At 42.1% G+C, this 23,314-nt stretch overlaps 1 protein-coding gene across 1 annotated transcript in view; it reads left to right on the top strand.

Moving 5' to 3' along the window:
- Nucleotides 1-1,261: 1,261 nt before the first annotated feature.
- LOC308295993 (transmembrane protein 132C) overlaps nt 1,262-23,314 on the top strand; it is a gene marked incomplete at both ends in the record, with an annotated part of 290,553 nt that continues 268,500 nt past the window's right edge. Inside the window, one exon of the mRNA XM_080739101.1 lies at nt 1,262-1,307. Within this exon, the coding sequence (XP_080595227.1) occupies nt 1,262-1,307 (46 nt within the window). The remainder of the gene's footprint in view (nt 1,308-23,314) is intronic.

Below are 23,314 nucleotides of genomic sequence, written 5' to 3'. Positions count from 1 at the left end.
GATTGGCTACAGGGAAAACAAAATATATATACTTCTTAAAATGAATTCATCATGCCTGTTTCTAAGTTATGGCAACATGACTGGTGTCTTTCGCGCGCGTGCAAGACACCAGTCGTGTTGCCATACCTTAGCTTTTGCTGAACTGACGCCACTGCACACACCTGTGAATCATCATCAGCGTTTGCGGGGCTCGGGGACCGAGTCCGACTGGCACCGCGCTACGCCTCTTGACCAAACGTTCCAAGTCGTGTTACTGCTACAGTACGGTACACTGTACACGCTCTCCTCCTCTCGGCGCACATTGGACGGTTCAGAATGCACACGCTTCATTGCCACCGTAGTATACGCCTGCTGACGGGTGTCAATTGCTACAAAAACATAGACAATGAATGAGGAATGCATTGCCACCGGGACTTTGCTGCGCTGAACGCGCGACTACTTTGTGCCAAAGAAGTCAAATGAGAAATAATTGAATAAATACCGCGCTGCTGCCTCTTCCTGCATGAGATGAAAACTCTGCTGCTCAGCACAGTAGGGTGAAGTGAAGGAGTTGGAGACAGTGGACATATTCTCGCATATGGATGGATAGGCTACCTGCTGTGTGGAACGGTGGATATTTGAACCCTCATTTTATTGCTCGAACTTGGATTCTTGTACGGGACTTATTTTCACAATGCCGAACAGGAGTATATTTTATCATTTGAACACTTTTGGACTCACACTGAGCGCAGCAGACAACTTGGGGGGAACCTGCCTGCGGTCGGTGAATAATGCGGAGGATGCAGAGACGACTGACTGATCAGCGAAACAGGAGTTGAATATCAAAATAGATTTGATATATCTGGACTAAATTAAAGACGTTCCTTACAAGAGTCTAAGCAGTTATCATAAAAAATAACGAGCGCGTTATTATTGGCCAAAATGCGTAAAAGAGCGCTGCAAAGCTGCGACCAAGTTCACCCAGCCTACAACAATTCTTGACATTTTCAGACCGTTCAAGTATAATTACTATGCCAATTAGTGAGAGGGCCTGACATTTCCCCCCCACTGCACTTGTCATAATTTGATTTAGCGATTGCTCACGCTGAGTGGTTTGATGAAGCTGGCGCGACCTTTTTTACACGAATAAAATGCCTTTTCAAAGTGTTGAAGATGTTGCAGCAAGTCCGTTTGGCTTTTTCAAATAAGCAATTTGCCAAACCAAACCTTTTTTGAGCTTTTTTTAAGGGGGGAAAGAAAAGAAAAAAGGCGAAAAGGAAACATGTTGCACATCCTTGTACTTCAATCAATCGTGTTACTTTTAGGAGGTAAGCACATTTTTACATCCCATTCATTTAATTGTTTGTTACGTTTTTCAACTTAGGTTGTTAATGCTATTCTTATAGGTTCGTGATGTCTATAAGGTTAGAGCTGTATAATGTAAGCTAAGTTGCATTAGAAAATGTCATTTGTTCCCTGAAGAGCTTCATCACGGGTTCTTAGCCTAGGTTAATAGTAAATCAATAAGCCAATGCATATGGAAAATAGGAGTAGTTGTTGGTGTTGGGCTGGACAGGAACAGTTTTTGTAAAATAATAATAATAAAAATATAAATTTGTGTTCGACAACATACATATAACAGCTCGGACGTGTAAACATATTTGTTTGAATATGTTTTTTTCTCCTTTACTTTTTCTATAAATAGCCCATATTATGTGAATATAGCTGTGTGTGTGTGTGTGTGTGTGTGTGTGTGTGTGTGTGTGTGTGTGTGTGTGTGTGCGCGCGCGTGCGTGCACGCGCTGACAGCTTGTCAGTGATTCCATATGACAGCACTGGTCACAACAGCAGTAGATATTATTATACCTATTCATAATACCACTGTCCCTCATCATTAATTCTCATTAGAATGTTGACTGTAGATTTTCACTCTCCATGGCACATATACAGCATATTTCCTTAAATACCAGGGAACTGGCAGTGCTGAGTGAATGACATAGGCCTACTGTATATTTGCCAAGTTAGTGATGTGATCTGATAGCAGTTAATATCCTCTAAATGTAATAAGGTGGATCACACAGAGGTGGTTCCCTAGAAGGTTTAGCTTCTTCAGCACCATTTCTCATACTTTCGCAAGCATGTACCTGCATAGCTTTAGTGGGAATTTGTTTCTTGGATATTTTTTATCTCATCCAAAATCTGATTCAAGTCACAGTTTCTGAAATAAAGGGACTCTCTAGTCTCTAGCCTGGATCCAGCGCACTCTCTGAGCGGACTGCACGCACCTTCAGTCAGGCTAGGGACTCTCATCAACCTTAATATTTAATCAAAATCATGTTTCTCAGTGGCCCCATCTGACCTCCCACCACATCTAGCCTTGAATTCAACTTTGAAATCTCGGTCAGAAGAGTCAGGTCTTCTATTGCAGTGGTTCTCAACCTGTGGGTTGGGACCTCCTGGGGGGGTCCCCAAATTATTTTGGGGGGTCCCCAGATGATTAACTTAATGTGCAACATTGTTTTCTCACTCAACAGTAAACAAACCAACATACAGTTTCTCTGCACATTTCTAAAGTTACATTTTAAGGACTTTTTAATACCTCTAACATGGCAAATTAAACATTGGCCAAATTGTCAAATATTAGAGGCAGCAATTGTGAAAATAGTCGATCTACATGTGCACAACGCTTCGCGACGCGTTGTGAGCATGTACAGTAGATCTGATATTTTCACAATAGAAATCGTGTTATACAGAATATAATGCCTCAACTCTTAGTGCTCGTTGGGTGGGAGAGGGGGGGGGGGGGTCCCCAGTTCAAATATGATTATTTTGGGGGTCGCGGCCTGAAAAGGTTGAGAACCACTTTGTGAAAGCATGCAGCTTCATAGAATCCCTTTTTGGCTCTGGTTCTTGCCAATGATGCCATTTGGTCCTTTGGTCATTGCCATGAACTAATATGCTGAAACACCTTATCAATGAGAAATTAACCAAAAGTGTCTTACTCTGTGCTCTGTTCAAAAGTAAAATATGCACACACTATACCATGCAGTATCATACCCATAATGCGTTGCATTCTCTTCACAGCTTTAGCTATATATACTGTATATAAACATAGACGTTTTCCCATCGATGGCTTAATTTATTTAGATTTCACATTTGTCTACATGTTCCCTAAACGTCATTGAAACACTATTGAAGCTTATAGCTAATTGAGTCACTGTTGGCTGAACATCATTGCGTGGTTTTTAAGTCAGAGACGTTTTTAATTAAGTTTTAAATCAATCTTTTCTCCAGTGATAATTTTGGCTAGACTTTTCAAATCAATTTGCAATTTTAAATCTGACAATAATGTAACTTTAACCACTTGCATATTCCGGGGGAAACATTTGGCAAAAGTAGCGTTGCAATATGCCTTGTGAGCTTAGTAGATAGTCTATTTTTGGCTAAGAGATTAGGTACTGTAGACAGAAAAAAGCAGATGTAACTAGGTCAGTTCTTTCACCCTTTTGTTATTTTTTGTCATTTGTTTGTGTGTAGAGACTAGAGAGTGTAGTGAGACAGCACACTACGCTGAGGATAGAGAGGACAAAGATATGAAACACATGGCCGGAATCGAACCAAAGCCATTGCCATATGGCTGCCGCACTAACCGTTCCCCCGTGTAACTAAGAAAAGATAACTGCAAAAATATTTAGTGTGTTGGATTACTTTATCTCAATCAAGTTTAGTCTCTTCAAGTTGATTTTCATAAGATAGGGAATTATGGAATGGAATTAAATGGCCTCCTTAAAAATCTAACAAACCATGAACACTCACATAAACTGTCACAGTGAAAGATTCTACTGGGTCTGCAATAAATAGACGGGTGCATTACCTGGCCAGGACTTGAAAGAGTCATTCCAAAGAGATCTTGACAAATGGTAATCACACCTACTGTAACAATAGAATTCTTAAAGATTTCTTGCATTCTACAGCAGGGGTCTTCAACAGGGGGTCCAGGACACCTAGGGGGTCCTCAGAGTTACTGCAGGGGGGCCACCAAATCCTTGTGTGATAGGATAATTATTTTAAATGAGCAATTGAACCCTTGCATCCCTATACTCTGTGGAGAACTTCAGCCAAAAATAGCAGATCTACAAGCCTTCAACGCCAGGCGTTGAGAGCTTGTAGATCGTCTATTTTTGGCAAAATAGGTTTGGTGTAGAGGTAAAAAGGAGCAGACCAAGTACAGAGTGAAAGGTCAAGTTGACTATCAACGTCAAGTATTGACGATTTATGATTTTAAGTGGTGGTTAAGTGTCAAATAAGTCTATGAATCTATCTATGAAATCGATGAGAATCTCCATCACACATTTTTACAATATGTAGAAGGGGTCCCTGCTTCATCTCTCTCTCTGCTAAGGGGTCCTTGGCCTGAAAACATTGAAGACCCCTGTTCTACAGTTTATTGCATTATGAGTGGTGTATAAGGACAGTGCCCTTTTTGATAACAGTAGTGTCATTGCTTTCTTACTAGCTTGACCCTTATGAAAACAACGTTTTATTCCAAGACCTCAATAACCTTATATGATCACAGTGGAGCATTATGCATTGTAAAGATGTGTGCCACAGCTCCACACTTTAAATCCTTTTGTGACTAGTGATTAGAATTGACCTTGCACTCTTGGAAACAAGAGGACCCAAGTCGGTGCAAAATGTGAAACATTTCAGAGAATTGTGACTGTGCCATGATTTGTTTACTCTTGTCTGTTTTGACACAACCTATGTCTTGACAACCGCAACACATTGGGATAGAGATTTTTCAAACATTTAAATGTGACTTCTTATATTATTGAAAAGCATTGTATTGGGATTAATTTTCAAATCTATATTGGTTTATCTATTGTTGCCAATTTATTCCTATACTTCTATAAGTAAGTAAGTTGGTCAGAGAGGCTTATTGTCGGGATCAACAGAGAACGTGGGAGTCTATGCCACTCCTACCATCAGCTCCCAGTACTTAACACATGACATGCCGTAACTAGAGGTGGGCGATATGGTGATAATTATCGTTGAGACGATACAATGTCTCCACGATATGCCTTTTCAGAGGTATCGTATATATCATGATACAATTGAGGGAGCCTTGTAAGAAATCCTGTTGAATTGTTAATACAGAGATTCATTGCAGAATTCAATTTAAACCTGCATTTTGGTCTAAATCAGTAGTTCTCAAACTTTAAAATGTCAAGGCCTCCACTTAACTCTGACAGTATACAAATGGTTTCATTTGTATACTGTCAGAGTTACATACTTGTAAAGTTCAAATTAGACCTCCCAAAAGGAACCAAGAGAGTCTAGTTTTTGTCAAGTAACTTGAAAAATAACCATACAAACCAATGTGAAAAAGCATTGTGATAAAATCGTGTATCGCGATACAGCTTGGGAAAATATCGTGATATTATATTTTTCCATATCGCCCACCCCTAACCAAGCCGTGCTACTCATACGCTGAGTTGGTGGTGCCCTGGATTCAACATAATTGAACCAAATTAATCCTGGTGTCCAAATTGGGAGCTTGTCATTATAGGTGAGAGGAAAAACTAAAGAAATGTACTTCTGATGATCTTCTTTTTTCTTTTTCTTTTCTTTCTTATTTAGAAAGTCTTTAAGTGGTTAAAGTGGTTAAGTCTGCATTTAACACTGAGGCTTTTTACAACATCCTATTCTCTCTTCCCTGTGCCTTTCTTAGCCTTCTGGTTAATAAGCTCCCAAATGGGATGAAACAAGGATGGTCCAGACTCCAGAGTGTACATCTTAAATATGTACTTGTACTTATGTTGTGTCTATTGCTTCAAGGAGATCCAGTATTCCATTCTTCAGACATAGAGTATAGTAGTATCATGGGACTTTGCGGGTGGCAGATTAGTTCTCAGTTCAGAGGAGAGGTTTTCTTTTTTTTTTAATCGACAATTGTCTTTAATATGATCCACTGCAAGGGTGTTGATATTTTGTTTTTGCCACTGGCATTCCTGATAAGAGTTGCAACTGATGACCTTGAGCATGCAAGGGCCCGGCAAAGAGAGAGAGAGGGGAAATGTAAACAGACAAATTAATAGTTTTAAAGCTGGCCGGAAGGGAGAAATGCAACGGAAGCCAGTGGATTAAAAGACAATTGCACAATTGTCTTTGGATGTGAGACTACTGCAGGCTATTTTGTACACAGTCACAGTGAGGGTAACTGTGTGCCCTCACTTTGTAATCTCAGGAGATTGCAATGATATAGCAACCTTCAGTCCAAATATATTGTATTAACAGGTATTATGGGGATGATCACCCTCACGCCAATTTCCTCTTAGCCACTTAGTTTGGAATTCACTTAAATCTGATCCTTCATGTTTATCATAGCTTCAGAACATCTTGAATGATATCTAATCAATCAATTGAACCTTTCTAATACAAATGATTTAGTTCAGAATACCAATTGGCCACATTTGACACTGGAGCTTGCCGATAAGTTCACTGGAGTTAACCAATTTCGACCTGGCATCCCTATTTTGGGCATTCATCATTACATGTGAATATCTTCAACAACTTAATTATTATTATTAATTATTAATGCTTTTTAAAACATATTTATTTATTCTAATCTACAAGTTCTCGTGAGATGCTATTTTTTGTTATTCATCATACGATGAAGTATATAGTATATAGGGCTTGAATGGTTAAAGGAATGATCTGTAGCTTGTGTTGCAGTTGTGTTTATTCAATTGTGGTTATTTTCTTTAACAAGGAAGGGAAGACATGGAAAGCACATAACTAATCCCAGGTTTGCTCCTAATATTTAATCAAGGATACCTCAGAGCTTTTCTCTGAGCATTCTCTGGTGCAATTTACAGATGCATGTGCAACACAGAACCCTTGTAAAGAAGATGTGCATATTTTCTGTTTCTTTTTCAAATCCAGTTTTGTCTGGTGTGCATACTGCATATTGTAGAAGGGTAAAGGGGGAAAACAGCAGAATACGAGCCGTGTTTTCAGACCCATCTGGTATGTGCATGGTTACTACCATGCCCAGACAAGGGCTACAACCAATCAGTCTTCAGCATTAGGTTTGTAGGTAGGAATACATTGAAGTCTTCACCTTTGATTGTTCAATGCATATTTTATAAGGAAGCAGAGGCTGCTTCCCATCCCCTGTACTGTCAGTTTCTGTGACGATAAGACACAACCCTTCTGTGATACATTTATTACTTTTTAAGTCTAATATCCTAATGATTGTTAAACTGTGGGCTGTTTGTTGCAACTAAAAGACAACAACAACTCTTTTGCATCACTGTTAATCTACATTTTAATGCTAACTGTGGTGAACCGAGAATGCCAAAGGTGTTGAAGCAGTGTCATATACAGAGAGGTGATCATACAGATCCTGATCTGGCATGAATAGCGACCAATGCCCATGCAGGGATTTCCCAGGATTAATGTGTTCTGAATGGGACCAATGCAGGTTGATCCTATAGGTCATATGATATTCCTAGTAAATCCGGGGAATCTGAGAGAAAGGGTTAATGGCGAACGTGAGGAGGGACATGCGCAGGATTATGTGTGGTTTGTTCAATCACTGTGTCAATAGATGGTGATTTCCCCCCCAAAATGTTATTGCGACCGTCAGGGAGCAGTTTACTATGAAAACCTCCACCGGCCGTCCGTCCGTCCGTCGGTCGGTCGGTCGGTCGGTCACACGTCACACGTCACACCTTTGCCCTGCTCATATCTCCGCATCAGTATATAGGGCTTGTTTGTTTATTGTATGACATCACGCCACATCATCAGCTGTGGACTCTGTGATGTCATCGTATCGCATCAGTATATAGGGCTTGTTTGTTTATTGTATGACATCACGCCACATCATCAGCTGTGGACTCTGTGATGTCATCATATCTCCATATATGGCCATCTCCGTATATGGAGATATAAGTCGTCCATGCCCAAGTATGGGCTGGTGAGGTCAGACTTTGTGTGATGCGTAGGTTATCTCCATATATGGAGATTCAACATTCCAGGCAATGCTCTCTTCCCTGGTGAGAATTGCCCCTTTATATAGGGCTTGTTTGTGTATTGTATGACATCACGCCACATCATCAGCTGTGGACTCTGTGATGTCATCGTATCTCCATATATGGCCATCTCCGTATATGGAGATATAAGTCGTCCATGCCCAAGTATGGGCTGGTGAGGTCAGACTTTGTGTGATGCGTAGGTTATCTCCATATATGGAGATTCAACATTCCAGGTGTAACTATGGCTACCCGTATGACGTGAGAGGTGGAGGTTGTGATATTTGTGGAGATAAGCGACCAACGGTCGCTTATCTCCCGATTAGGGAGTCTTACTGGTTCATTATTAATACTAGAAGCTGGGCCGCCCTTCGGGCGGCCCAGCGTCTAGTCGGCGACCTGGCCAACTCGGGAACGATATAAATAGGGAATGAATGCCCCGCCCTTTAATGCAAATCCCATTATACTGTTGTCATAGGACCCGTTTTGACCATCTGTGTCCATTTATGCCCATATATGGAGATATCTGTATCTGTCTGTCTGTCGGCGTCCATTTTATGTCCATATATGGAGATCACTGCAGATATAGTTCTGGGTCCATTTTATGCCCATATATGGAGTTATCTGTCTATCTGCGTCCATTTTATGCCCATATATGGAGATCTCTGTATCTGTCTGTCTGTGTCCCTTTTATCCCCATTATGGAGATCTCTGTATCTGTCTGTGCCTCCGACTGTGTTGCAGACACATGTGCTGGTTCCCCCTTTAATGCAAACCCCATTATACCTGTTGTCATAGGACCCGTTTTGACCATCTGTTTGCCTGTGTCCATTTATGCCCATATATGGAGTATCTGTCTGTGCCTCCGACTGTGTTGCAGACACAGTGCCGTTTCCCCCTTTAATGCAAACCCCATTATACCTGTTGTCATAGGACCCGTTTTGACCATCTGTTTGCCTGTGTCCATTTATGCCCATATATGGAGATATCTGTATCTGTCTGTCTGCGTCCACTTTATGCCCATAATGCAAACCCCATTATACCTGTTGTCATAGGACCCGTTTTGACCATCTGTTTGCCTGTGTCCATTTATGCCCATATATAGAGTATCTGTCTGTGCCTCCGACTGTGTTGCAGACACAGTGCCGTTTCCCCCTTTAACCCATTCAGGCCGGGTACACATTTTAGTGTATGGGAGGGGCTTACAGTACATGTACAGTATGTAGCAACATATTTGTTTTTGTAGGCTAATTTCTGATTTGGGCCTAACTATAGGTTAGGCCTAAATGGGTTAATGCAAACCCCATTATACCTGTTGTCATGGGACCCGTTTTGACCATCTGTTTGCCTGTGTCCATTTATGCCCATATATGGAGATATCTGTATCTGTCTGTCTGCGTCCACTTTATGCCCATATATGGAGATCTTTGACCATCTGTTTGCCTGTGTCCATTTATGTCCATATATGGAGATATATGTATCTGTCTGTCTGCATCCATTTTATGCACATATATGGAGATCTATGCAGACACAGTGCCAGTTCCGGAAAATGCTGATGTCAGACATCAGAATCCGAACCTTTCGTGCTGGTTCCAGAAAATCGTGTATCGGGTCGGGTCGAGGCCGAGCACTGCACTATGCGTCCATTTTTTGTTGACTCATGTGGCGTACGTGATGTCAGAGCCTTTTATGAAGTGATGTCACAATGAGTCAGCGCTTGCGCTGATTTCCTCCGGAAAAGCCTGATGTCAACAATCAGCCCGCATAAGGAGATTCCGAACGTTTCGCACCGGTTCGGGAAAACCGTGCGTCGGGTCGGGTCGAGGCCCGGCACTGCACTCCGTGCCGCGGCGGGGAACGCGCGTGCCGAATCTGAAGCCGGTGGGACGAACGGTTCTCGAGATACGCGGATTACAGACACACACGCAGAGACTTCTCGCATTTATAGATAGATATAAGGAGATATCTGTCTATATATGCCCATATACTGTATGGAGATCTCTGTATCTGCCCATATGCCCATATATGGAGTTCTCAGTCTTATGCCCATATACGGAGATATCTGTCGGGTCGAGGCCCCTGTATCTGCCCATATGCCCATATATGGAGATCTCTGTATCAGTCTGTGTCCCTTTTATGCCTATATACGGAGATATCTGTCTATATATGCCCATATACTGTATGGAGATCTCTGTATCTGCCCATATGCCCATATATGGAGTGCCCATATACGGAGATATCTGTCGGGTCGAGGCAAGATGCCCATATATGGAGTTCTCAGTATACGGAGATATCTGTCGGGTCTAGGCCCCTGTATCTGCCCATATGCCCATATATGGAGATCTCTGTATCAGTCTGTGTCCCTTTTATGCCTATATACGGAGATATCTGTCTATATATGCCCATATACTGTATGGAGATCTCTGTATCTGCCCATATGCCCATATATGGAGTTCTCAGTCTTATGCCCATATACGGAGATATCTGTCGGGTCGAGGCAAGGCCCGGCACTGCAGTGATGTCACAATGAGTCAGCGCTTGCGCCCGGCACTGCAGTGATGTCACAATGACCGATTTTGCGCCGATTTCCTCCGGAACAGCCTGATGTCAACAATCAGCCCCACATAAGGAGATTCCGAACGTTTCGCGCCGGTTAGGGAAAACCGCGCGTCGGGTCGGGTCGAGGCCCGGCACTGCACTCCGTGCCGCGGCGGGGAGCGCGCGTGCCGAATCTGAAGCCGGTGGGACGAACGGTTCTCGAGATACGCGGATTACAAACACACACGCAGAGACTTCTCGCATTTATAGATAGATAATACCATGTAATTTATTTCATAAGGCACGTCAGCACTGTGTTAATTGACTCTTTTCATAGCGCTTGACCTCTCATCTACTTTAATAACATTTCCTGATTAAGGGACGCTGATGGGATTAGATCTACAGTAAAAGCTCAAACTGGGGGATCGCCGGGGTCGGGGGATGTTCATTGTAATAATTGATAAATATGCTAATGAGTGTTTGGGCTGTCTCTCATCAGCCTATAGTGGTGTCAGCACTCAGGACCCCGCTGCTCATGAATCTGTCTGAAGGGGGTTAACTGCTGGGGGTGAATGACGGCCCGCTCTTATCATCATGTAGCATCATCTAAAGTGTGCTGTGGGACAGGAGGAGAAACTCAGAAAACTGCTGAGAAATGCACTCTGGCTCACGTTTAAATGAGTCCACGACCAAGTTCAAATTGACGGTGCGCTGACTCACATTATGCTCTAGTGTTCTTACATGCTCTCGCTTACAATGTTACCAAGTTAAACATGCAGAACGGTGTTATTAACTGCTGTACGTGCTAATTATCTGCCATCTTTTACGAGAAAAGGATAAATTGCCCATGCAGGAGTCAGGACTTGTCTAGTTCACCCCCATCCCTCATAAAACAGAGACACACATTGAAACTTTACTGTAATTAGCTTGCTAACAACTTGTTTCCTTCTTTATAGTTTTTTTTTTCTTTCTTTTCTTTTTTCCCCCCTTTTTCATGCTACACTATAGAGAGAAATGAGAAAGATCGTCATGCGGTCGAAGAATAAAAGCTAGTATTGAATCACAATATATATTTTAAAACTATTGACAATGAGGTGGTTTGTATAGACCTAATTCTGTCGTAATTTAACTCTGAAAGTGTAAAAAATGGCCCCTAACTCTCTGTAGTTTACAGTGCATATAATTACTACAGTACATTAACTCATTCAGAGCCCCAGACATTAACGGATTATAATGTCCAAAGTGCCTCCTTCAGGTCCCATTCACTTGCGTTGTCTTATTTTGAAGGCCAGAAGTCCACCGCGCAATCACTTCCGGTCTGACGTCATCGGATCGTGCGCCGGAACCGATCCGTGTCCACGTGGAGTTGTGTAATGGCCGACCGGGAGCTTTTATAACTGTGTAACATAAGCGAGCATCTGCCTCCATCCTAGCTTCTAAAGTGTAGTTTTGAGATAATGGACATTAAAGATGAGATCCCCCGTCCACCTCAATGTTATGGATGGGACTATTTTGTGCTCGTGGAGCCGTGATGATGCGAAATCAGAGACGGATTTCGTCTCCGGACCGCCGGCGATTCTTCTCGGTAATGTACTCGCCGTTACAGTAATCTATTACTTTTCCCGAGATATCCCGTGAATGGCACTACAGATACTCGAGTACATTTCGCCAGACATCTCGCGAATGGCACTAGATGAGTTAATAGAGATGTTATTAGTGTAGGAGCCTTCTCTGAAGAAAAAATAAAATGCCACGCCAGCATCACACTATATTAGATATTAATGCAATAAGTCCTGCATGGAGGCTTTTAAGTTAACCAGTACATTTAACAGAATATAAAGGCACTCAGGCACTTTATTGGCCTTTAACTAACTATCCTGCATGTCCAGCCCAAAGCACAGACACGCAAGAACAAAAAAACGCAGGCATCTAAGTCCCTTTGCCAGCCAAAAGGCAGGGCGATGGTATTGCTTTCACCCGTCTGTGTTTCTGTGCTCCTGTAAGTGTTCCTGTCAATGGCTTATCTCTCAAACTACTACACTGATAAGGGTTCAACATTTTTAATCAATCAATCAATCTTTATTTGTCACATCACATTACAGGTAATATGGGTGAAATTCTTATTTGTGTAGACTAGGGATGCGAATCTCGACCACTGAGGCGATACGATACGGACCTCGATACACAGCCAGCGATACGATATAATTGCGATACATTGAAATCCTGACGATACGATACATCACGATCCACCCGTTCCCGATACGATGCGATACGATTCACGATTCACCACGATTCAAGCCCAAATCCCAAAATTTACAAAACATAGCGACTAAAAATGTATGAAATTTAAATTCAAGGCAATTTATTGTTTCACTGTAGTACTAGGCTCTGTCTAACAACCCAACATATAGTATTCTGGGAGAACACAAAGCTGCTGGCTTATGTAGAAGTGTTTGATAACTAATCATATAGAAGGCCTATGTCATTATTAGTAGGCCTATATGTCTTCAACTGGGAGTCAGGGACCCCAATCCAGGGTTATTACAGGGGGCCTGCCAAATATTTGTGTGATACAGTATAGCCTACAGCGAGGGTCCCTGCTTGATCTCTGTCTGAGCTAAGGGGTCCTTGACCTGAAAAACAATAAAGTCCCTCCCTGGTTTGTATTTATATAATATAATATAATATAATATAATATAATATAATATAATATAATATAATATAATATTATATTTAATCCAGGATTATGCAATTTTTATAGCCAAAATGTTTTAAAACAGACCTACAAGCTCACAGCGCGTCGCATCCACGACGCATTGTGAGCTTGTAGGTCTGCTATTTTAGGTGCAACACCTTTGTACTGCGATGTATAAATTAGGCTTCTTTTCCAGAGCAGAACTAGCAGCAGAGAAAGTGAGAGAGTTGCTTGCATCAACAGGAAAGTTGTAGAACAGTGACAAATACTTTGTTTTAAACGCAAGCAGTAGTCCTACAACACCCAGCAACATTGTTGTTGTTGTGTGTGTGCAGTTAATATAGCGCAGAGAGAAGATGATCTCAATCAATTGTCCGTCGAAGATTCGCTAAGAAACGGCTGTTGATTACATATCACTCGATCAGCCTGTGCTACTCTGTGACAACAATCAGCGCAGCGGACTTGGATGTTATAAAGCTAAGTACTGTACTAATCTATCATCTTTTTAACCCGTGGGGCTGCTAGTTCGTCTGTGTTGATTCACTCGCATTTCGCTGTCTGTCTCCCTGGTTGCAAGCATGCAGAGTGCAGATGTCCGTCTGTCCGAGAGCAGCTCGCGTTAAAGACTGGCTTTTGGGGAGGGGGCTGAACCGAACGGCTGATGATGGTGCATTCATGGCGCCTCGGAAACACAGGATAGAATGAAATACTATTATGGAAGAACCGATACAATCGCGGAATGTACCGATCCAGACACTCACGGCACGATCCATCACGATTTCGGCCGTCTATTGTACCGGTACACACTGAATGAACCGATTCGACCGTATTGCGGACGTTTGTATCGCGATTACGATCCGTACCGGTATATCTTCGCATCCCTAGTGTAGACCCATCATTGCAGTGAAGAAAAGATAAAAAAGCATAAAAAGCAAGAGCATAGGGGGAAAGGAGACAATAAAGTGCATGATACCACTAATCTGCCTAATAAATAAAATAGGAATGTATCTAGTGCTTGTTAATAAGAGCATACAGTATATATGTGCAAATTCTGTTAAACACAGTGCAATCCAATCAGTCTCTGAGGTGGCAAGGCTTAGCTCTTATTCAGCCTTCTGATAGCTGATAGGTAAAAACTATTCAGGAGTCTTGTGGTGCTGCTCCCGATGCTCGTGTATCGTAATAGTTTTCTTGTGCACCCCGGCAGCAGGCCAAGGAACTCGACCCCCAAATTTGTTTCACATCATCAGTCACCAATAAATAACTGTGTCAGACTTATGATTGTGAATTCATAATCTGAGATCCACTGTCCCTCCAGCCTATGGGATACATGTCTGCTAGGCTGTGGAATTGACCATATTCGCCTTGCGGCCATGTTTGAAATTTGCATTGAAAACTGTACCTACATTGGGTGGCAACTAGGGTGGCAATTCATTGTCTTAATGACAAGATGGCCGCTGTGTGAATATAAGATAAGATAAGATAAGATAAGACGTTTATTTGTCACTGTATGAGAACATACAACGAAATGTTATTTAGTGCACACATAACACTGACAGCATCAGTAACAAAGAAAATAAAAGCAATAAGCAATATGCCATAAAACCATTTGTTTGTCAGTCAGTCATAAGTCCATAGTCCATATGGTCTATGGAAGCTGTCCGTTCCGCTGTATGGGATGATCTTAGCCTCATTCCCAGCCTTAACTCATCTCTGAGGAGAAAAGCCTGGTCACGACCTAATGCAGAGAGCGACTATTGTGGTGGGACTTGTGTCTTATATATTTCCCCCGGAAATTATCTTTTTCAATCAACACTTGTTTTATTCACAGAGAATGTAAACCTTGAACAAACAGATTTGTTAAAGTGTCTACAGTACGTAAGTGTAATTTCCTTGGTACTTCCGCCAAATTCCGGTACTTCTGTTTAGGCACTCAACCGGCCAGGTCTTGCCCAGCATGGGATGATCTGCAGTACTAAATGCTAACACATCAGACTTGCCTCATAGTTGATAATCAATGAATGTAAAAATATACTGTAGGGCCTATGAGCGAGAGAGAGATTACAGTTTGACATGGTGTGTCAGACAGATTTACACTGCACCTTTGTAGTTATTTTTAATTTGCCTTTAATATAACCAGGGCTAGTCACAGTGAGTTGAGCAAAACTATATTTTAAGCAGGTCCTGGCCCAAAACACTCAAGAAGTCAGAAACAATACAGCTTGTATTTTCTTGAAACTTTGATGTGGGCATTGTTCCAATGTAACTTTTTTTGTTGCCACTTCCATCCAGGTCTTTCTTTCCTGCCTCTAAAACGCGAGCAAAATCATTTCCATTTGTTCTGCATCTTTTATTTGAGTAATTACACACAGGTGGCTGGACAAAAGGCTGACTACGCGTCTTGAGTGAGCGGAGCCTTCGACACAGTGTGGAGCTGTCAGCGTTTATCAGCAGCGTCAGAGCTTAACGCATTTAGAACGGGTACACATTATGTGTATCATTATTTTATGCTTTAACTATTGAAAAAGAGCAGATATACAAGCTCACAGCGCGGCACCGAGTGCCGCGCTGCAAGCTTGTAGATCTGCTATTTTAGAGAAATTGTGAAAATTAGAGTTTTTTGACCTAATTCTATAAGTGTCTTTTGAATCCTTCTAAGACTTTTTGAAATACTATGTTTCTATGTCTGCAATCTGGCTATAGCCATCGTCAAAGAAGAGGTCCTTTTCACTCAACTGGAGCTGCAGTTAGTCTGTTCTTGAGAGACTACTATATCAGTGGTTCTCAAACCTTTTCATGTGAAGGACCCCCAAAATTATATTTATTTGGCCACGGACCCGCATCTCAAAATATTTAGTTCCAGGGACCACCCAGAAGCAAAATTTGAGTTACAAACGTTCGCTTTGAAAATACACATATTCAAAGATTTGCACACATTTTCACGACTTTTTCAAAAATAGCAGATCTACAAGCTCGCGAGTGCCGCGCTGTGAGCTTGTATATCTGCTATTTTTCACTGGTTAAAGCATTCAATAATTTTAGGCCTAAATGGGTTAATGCATTAGAGGCAATGATCTGACAGGTACATATTGTCAAGGCCCATTGACTTCTTTGTGGCTTGGTTGATTGATTGTGGAAATTATGTTAAAATGGGAGCACTGCACCACTGTGATTCAGAGTGGTATACCAGCATCAGAAGAACACAGAATCTAAGCTCTTAAAAAGTACCACTGAATTTTTGCCTTGAGTTGACATTATGTGCTCTAGGCAGTTTATATACTTATATGTTATTGTCAGGAATGTGAAAATGTTTGTTCTGGAGTCCTATTATGTGTTGTCCATCCACAAAAGCAGTGAAGTATGTCAGGGCTACATCAGAGTTACATCTGTGCTCTCCGGTGACAGAGAATTGTTTATGTTGACAAATACTGTTTGGGCTGTGCGAGAAGAGTACATTCTTAAAATCTGTCATATACTCCTTTGACTTTACTTTAGTTTATGTAGTTTTTAGTTTATTTGAACTTATTAGTATACTTGAACATTTGCAATATGTATAATTGTGTGCACGTCAGTTTGACCTGTGAAATTGCCTTACTGCTTACTGTAGTTTGAAAGACTCCACAGGACGGACAGACAACACCATTTCCTTGACTGCCTAATCAGTTGTTTTTTCATTACAACCAAGTTAAATGTAAATTAAGACAAGTACTCTATGGCCACTGACTAGGTGGTACTTGGTGTAATTGGAAAGTCAGAGTGTGCGTCCCCAATCAGCTCTGGCAGCATCATGGGCACTAATCAGTGTGAAAGTAATGACCACACACCACAGAGGACAATCAGAGTACAACATAGCCTTGTAGGATTGACTTGAACATAATGAAGTCCACTGAGTCGTGAGACACGCAAAAAAACTCTTAAAAATAAAAAAATACACTAGAAAGAGGTGCACCACTCATAACGTAAACTTATCTCGGCCAGGCTGGGTTGTGTGTCTCTCTCTCTCTCTCTCTCTCTCTCTCTCTCTCTCTCTCTCTCTCCTTTTTATTTTATTTATTTTTTAGATACACTGTAGGCCCCTCACTCCGTCTTGCTCTGAGAGGACGAGTGTAGGAAAGAACTCCTGCTATCTTATGCGCAAGGCTAGCTCTGTTGGTAGGCCAGTGTTAGTGTTGTTAGCCTTGAATCGTGCATAGAATAAGTTCAGTCTGCCAGAACAGCATCAGCAACTGATGTATAAACTTCATTTCATAAACTGCTCCTAATGAGCAGGTTGGTGCCTCGCATGAATGCCTCCACTATCGGTGTGTGTGTGTGAATGGGTGAATGTGACGCACATAGTAAAGCGCTTTGGTTTGATAAATGCACTATAGAAATTCAGAGCACTGAAAAGCAAATGAGCTCCTGTGATCCAGATTAAAGGCCCATTCACACAAAGCATGATAATGGAGTCTGCACCACAACTATAGTCATGTACGATATTGTTTGGGTCAATTGTGCAATTCTATTACCATTCAATCAAAATCCAATGAAGACGTCTGGAATGCAGTCGGCCTTGGAAAGTTTTGTTATTAACGGAGTTGAGGAGACAATTATGAATAGCTAACGCTAGCTGGCATCACTGTAGGTAGGCTCACCTCCCTATACTAATAATCAGTCAGATTATAATTATATGCCATCTTTCAGCACCACGGAGGCAGGGATCTCCCCCCCCCCCTCTCCTCCGTGTGGGCTCTGACACAGCTGGACTGCAGTGTGTGTTTGATGCAGTTTACATAACTTTATCATTCTTCAGTGTGGACGCTAACTTAATACCGTGTCATTCACACCAAGCATTTTTGGGTTTTTCTGCCTTTAAAGTTTCTTAAGTTATGACAGACAGAAAAGAGGGAGAGAGAGACAGGGAGAGACACGCAGCAAAGGCCGTCGGGAACGGGACTCGAACCCACGACGTACTGCCAGGCCGCACCGAGCTCAAGTGCCCGGACCGCTAGGCCAGCAGTCTGGGCTATTGTTTGCATTTTCAGACTTGATGGCCTATATCACCTTGTTGGAGTTGTGTTGTGGTCCAGGACCAGAGCAGCAGCCAGGGACCTTCCAGACAGAGGTCTCGCTGTCATCACAGCAGTCATCCTGGACAGGACCGTTGGGTAGAAAGGAGAAACACAGAAACTCGCTGTCTGTTTTTGACATAACATTCACAACTGCATTCAAGGCCAGTTAAGCGTGTCTATCTGAAGTGATGTCGAGTTTCACTTGTTGAGGAAACGGTTGCTGCGTGGTGATTGGCTGGCGCCTGGCTGAGCACACACAATTTGCATAAATCTCAGCAGAACGGAAGAATTTTCTTGCCTCTCTACGCTTCCCTTGCCTGCTCCGCTCTCATTCCCAAGATCCTTTGCGCGGCTTCGCGCCTGCTCTGTAGAAAATGAATGTGCTCTGTGGGAAACAAAACGTGTCATTCAGGGCTTATTTAAATGTACAGTTACTGTTTTCTTTTAATCTGTATGAAAGGTGCATACAAATACATTTATTATGATTGTTGTTATTATTACATCAGGGTGCTTTACTTAAACACAAATTGGACAGAGCCTCCACAGGATCCTGAATAGGAGTGACCGCTAGGGAAACAAAGGATTAGCATAAAAAGAATTACCACAGTTTCCTTCATGTTGAGAATAAAACTGCACTGTTTGAAGAAGCGGTGATGGCTCTCCCACCTGTCTCGTTCTGTTGGGCCATATCACATATTTGAGTTGGCAGTTGCACACTGGCAGATCCGTTTTGTCTTTACAGAGATGGTGTTTTACCCTCTTGTGTCCTCTAGTAATGGTTTGTTATGATAGCCATAAATAGAATGCTAACAACGAAAATTACTATTAATATTTGATAGACTGTCATCTTTTCAGTCCAAATGTATTTACCAGAACAATGAGAATATTCCATTTGGGTGACACCGCGCTAACCTCCCGTATTCCCTACATTCCCTATTTTTAGAATAATGCAACCAATGAAGCTCCTATACGCTGGAATTATCTTTGAATCGGAACAATAGAAAGCATTTCCAACCTCCTCCACTCCTGGCAGAAAGACACAGTATTGCTAACATCTTCTCTCTGTGTCTCTGGCTCTCCTTCTCATATATATTATATATAAACTAAGCTAAGAGGAAACAAACACGCACAGTATTTGGGCTCAGTGGTGGTTCCTTTGATTGTTTGCTTTGTTGTTGAGTCATGACTGCATTTTGTTGCATGATGTTCTCAGCCTTAAAGATTGTAGAGTGCAGGTCTCTCCTGAAATTCGACCTGAACTATTATCTGTTCTTATCTTCAGCCTTAAAGACAGGGCAACAGATACTTTCAAACGCAAGTAAAGCCTGATTTATACGTAGTTGTTTGCCGGTGTGGTGCACAGAAACACGTAGATACATACTGTACCTACCTACAGGCTTACCATCCGCTGCAATGTGTTGTGAGCTTGTAGATCTGCTATTTTCAGCGTGCGACAAGAAGGGCAACAAGTATGGATTGCTGAGTAGTAGTTCATAATATGAACCCAATCAGTCTCCTGTCCCTCGCTGTTGCAGGATTCCCAACTAAACCTCAGTTGGGACCCTTTCTTCAGTAGTATACAAAACAAAAATCAGGGAGAAGAAGCTGACATAAAAGGCAGACTCTCATCAGGTTACATATAATAGTGATATAGTAAATAAACATAACTGTGTTAAAAGAATAATACATTCCTGACCTGCATGTCGAGGAGGTGGCTGTGTAATTTACCTGGAAATAAAGTCTGGGACGACTGGAGGAACAGGCACTGCACTGCCTCCCCCCTTGTGAATAGAGATAGATGGAAGGTGAAGAGGCACTCTCCACTCTGATATTGTACAGTACACATGAAAACACCTTAGAGACAAACATCCTCACACACACACACACACACACACACACACACACACACACACACACACACACACACACACACAAACCCACGTTATAGGAGAATTCTATCAATTATTTGATAACAGATCTACAGTTGTACACAATTTCACGGAGGAAAATTGGACCAGCAAACTTGTGATTTATTTTTCTGTATACTTTAGCAAGTTGCAGAAGAACAGGGTTTGGCTGGGAAGTGTTGAAGGGAGAATGAGGGAGCCATCATGACTGAGGTTCAGTTCAGTTCAGATCAGTTGAGTTCAGTTCAGGTGGAAACGTTTGAGCTAAAGGCAGTGGTATGAATGGATCAGTGCAGCCCACGCTTTACCCCCTCATATTATTAGAAGCTCTTCTACATAACCAGCCTTGTGCCAGCCCTGACAGTCTCTTCTCTACTGCTGACACAAAAGGGTTTGCCGTTAAGAACAGAGACCTTGCCTGGCCCTGAACAAAAGCAGCGCAGATGAAAAGAACGAGATTGTCGTTTGAGAGTGCAAGAGAAAGAAGGGGGGGAAAAACTGTATGCGAAGGGAATTGGCATTTTAGAATTTTTCTTTGAGGCTTTGAAGAAATATGTACTGTAGTCGACCGCGGCCACACAAGCAGCACCGGCCCTGCCATCAGATGATAAGAATGGTTGGTAGCAAATGTTGCCAGATCAGATATTTTAGGCCGGACCACAGTCTAAAAACCACCCAGTCCATGGAAAACCAGACACACACACACACACACACACACACACACACACACACACACACACACACACACACACACACACACACACACACACACACACACACACGACCAGGAGCATCACAAGGGGGGAAAAGTGGGACTGAGTTACTAGGGCCCAAGGTGGAGGGGCCTTAATTATTTTAATTACTTTTGAAAAAATAGCAGATATACATCCTCAGGTGCCGCGCTGCAAGCTTGTAGATCTGCTATTTTTCAAAAGTCGTGAAAATGTGTATGTATTTTTAAGCAAACTTTTGTAACTCAAATTCTGATTCTGGGGGGTCCCTGGAACTAAATATTTTGAGATGGGGGTCTGTGGCCAAATGCATATCATTTTGGGGGTCCTTCACATAAAAAGGTTTGAGCACCACTGACATAGAAACATAGGTTTTTCAAAAAACCTTAGAAGGATTTGAAATATTCAAATACTTTTTCACGATTTTTCAAAAATAGCAGATCTACAAGCTCGCAGCGCGGCACTCGGTGCCACGCTGTAAGCTTGTACTATCTGCTATTTTTCAATAGTTAAAGCGCAAAAGAACATTCATGGGGGGACCTCAGTGAATCCTCGTACCCAGGGCCCAGAATTTGGTGCTACACCCTGCACACGAAATTACACAGCCAGTTAACAGAATGTACATGTACTTGGCGACTTCCCTATGATAAACTACACTTCAGCACCATGGACAGCGAAAGGATGGTCTGTGTTGAAGAGAGAGAAGTGGGTAAAACATAGCAAAGGCCACCTATGATTATTCAATGAAGTTGACCAACTAGCTTACTTCACACCTAGGGTGAATTGAGCCATGCTATTTATGAGATGATTTCATTCATCGTCCTGCGAAGCTTGGCCAATGTGCGATACTGCAGGCTTTAGGGTTTCCATTGCGCTTTACCATTTTGATCCTTAACCAAAACATTACATTAATGTCGAGCTCTACTCTGAGACCTTTGCATTTATAGGACTGGCTCTGCTTTTGCAGTCCAGTTAGAAAGAGACAAGCTTAGCCTCAACCCATTTTAGGATGGGAACCCCTTTTGGGCTTTTTACCTTTCACAATGGGAACCCCCTTTGGGGTTCTTGTTATGTACACAGTATATAGCAACATAATGTTTTTTTTTTACATTTTGGAATATATTTATGTTTTCAGAAGGCTTGGGTCAGGATTTTAAGAATCGGCCTCAGTTATAAATGGGTTAAGAGAAGATGGGAAGTCTGGCTCGACAGACAAAATCTAAGGTCAGAAACCTGCCAGTTATTTTTGGATGATGTCCTCAATTTCCAATCTCACGTAGACAAGGTGACCAAGAAGTGCAAACATAGCCAAAGTAAGACACTTTCGGCAGCATAACCAAAAGAGAGAGTCAAACTTTTTTAGTCTTCGGCAGGCTAATAAGATAAAAATGAGGAGTGCACTGCCTTGCTGGAGTTTGTTTTTCCACACATGCACCACCAGTAAGATTTTCTATTATTTCTAGACGAACATCAAAGCAGAGAGAAGACACTAATGTGAACATTGTGTGTGATTGGTGAGACACTGAGCTTGGGATTTATATTGTTTTATATTTCCACTATATGCCAGGGATTACAAACGCTACCTGATGTGGGAACAATGGATAGATACTGTAGCACACACTTTTTCCACTGCTTTCATAAATGGAGAAATCGCAGAGATAAATTAAGGCAGTAAGTAGGTATGTCGAGGGTTAATGTAAGCAATCTCTGAGATTTGTGGTAAAATCCTTGTTACAGTGGGTGGGTCTCTTACGTTCAGCTGAAGCTGCAGAGAGCAGAAAATGCGTTCCCAGAGTACTTGAGAACTTTGGTTGTTTCGGTTCGCCTTGCTGAAGCTGAAAAGATTGGACTTCATTTGGAGCATGCTGGGAGCTTAACCCACCAAGATACTGAAAAACGAATACACGCTTTTATCTCGGTCAGCTTGGACTAGTGTAAGGCTCTTTTTACATGCCTGCCCAAGAACTCTATTGATAAACGCTGCTGCGAGAATCTTAGCAAAAACTTAGAAAGGGGCACTTCGCCAAGCACATATTTCCACAAGGCCTACCCAGGATGTGTTAGGTCACTTTTCCACTGCATAGTATCTATCGGATTGTTTCTACCCTTCCTTTTGCTTTTCTATGAATGAATATGGCAGGGATGATGCGTGGCATTGCATCAACCGAAAGGAACCATGTATATATGTTGGAGGCAGGCCCCTATAATAACGCTTAAACTGTTTGGTGCAGGAGCATCAAACTCAGCCTCTTCCTTTGTCTGTATCTTTGTGTCTGGTGTGGTATTAGGCTACAACTTCTTACTTCGCGTCCAACGTGTTCTGTCACAGTCTCGCGTGACCAGACACACACACACACACACACACACACACACACAC

This window comes from Nannobrachium achirus (assembly GCF_963921795.1).
Source record: "Nannobrachium achirus genome assembly, chromosome: 12".
Classification (NCBI taxonomy): domain Eukaryota; kingdom Metazoa; phylum Chordata; class Actinopteri; order Myctophiformes; family Myctophidae; genus Nannobrachium; species Nannobrachium achirus.
The sequence above is the reverse complement of the archived record's forward strand: the minus strand, read 5'-3'. Positions and strand labels throughout refer to the sequence as shown.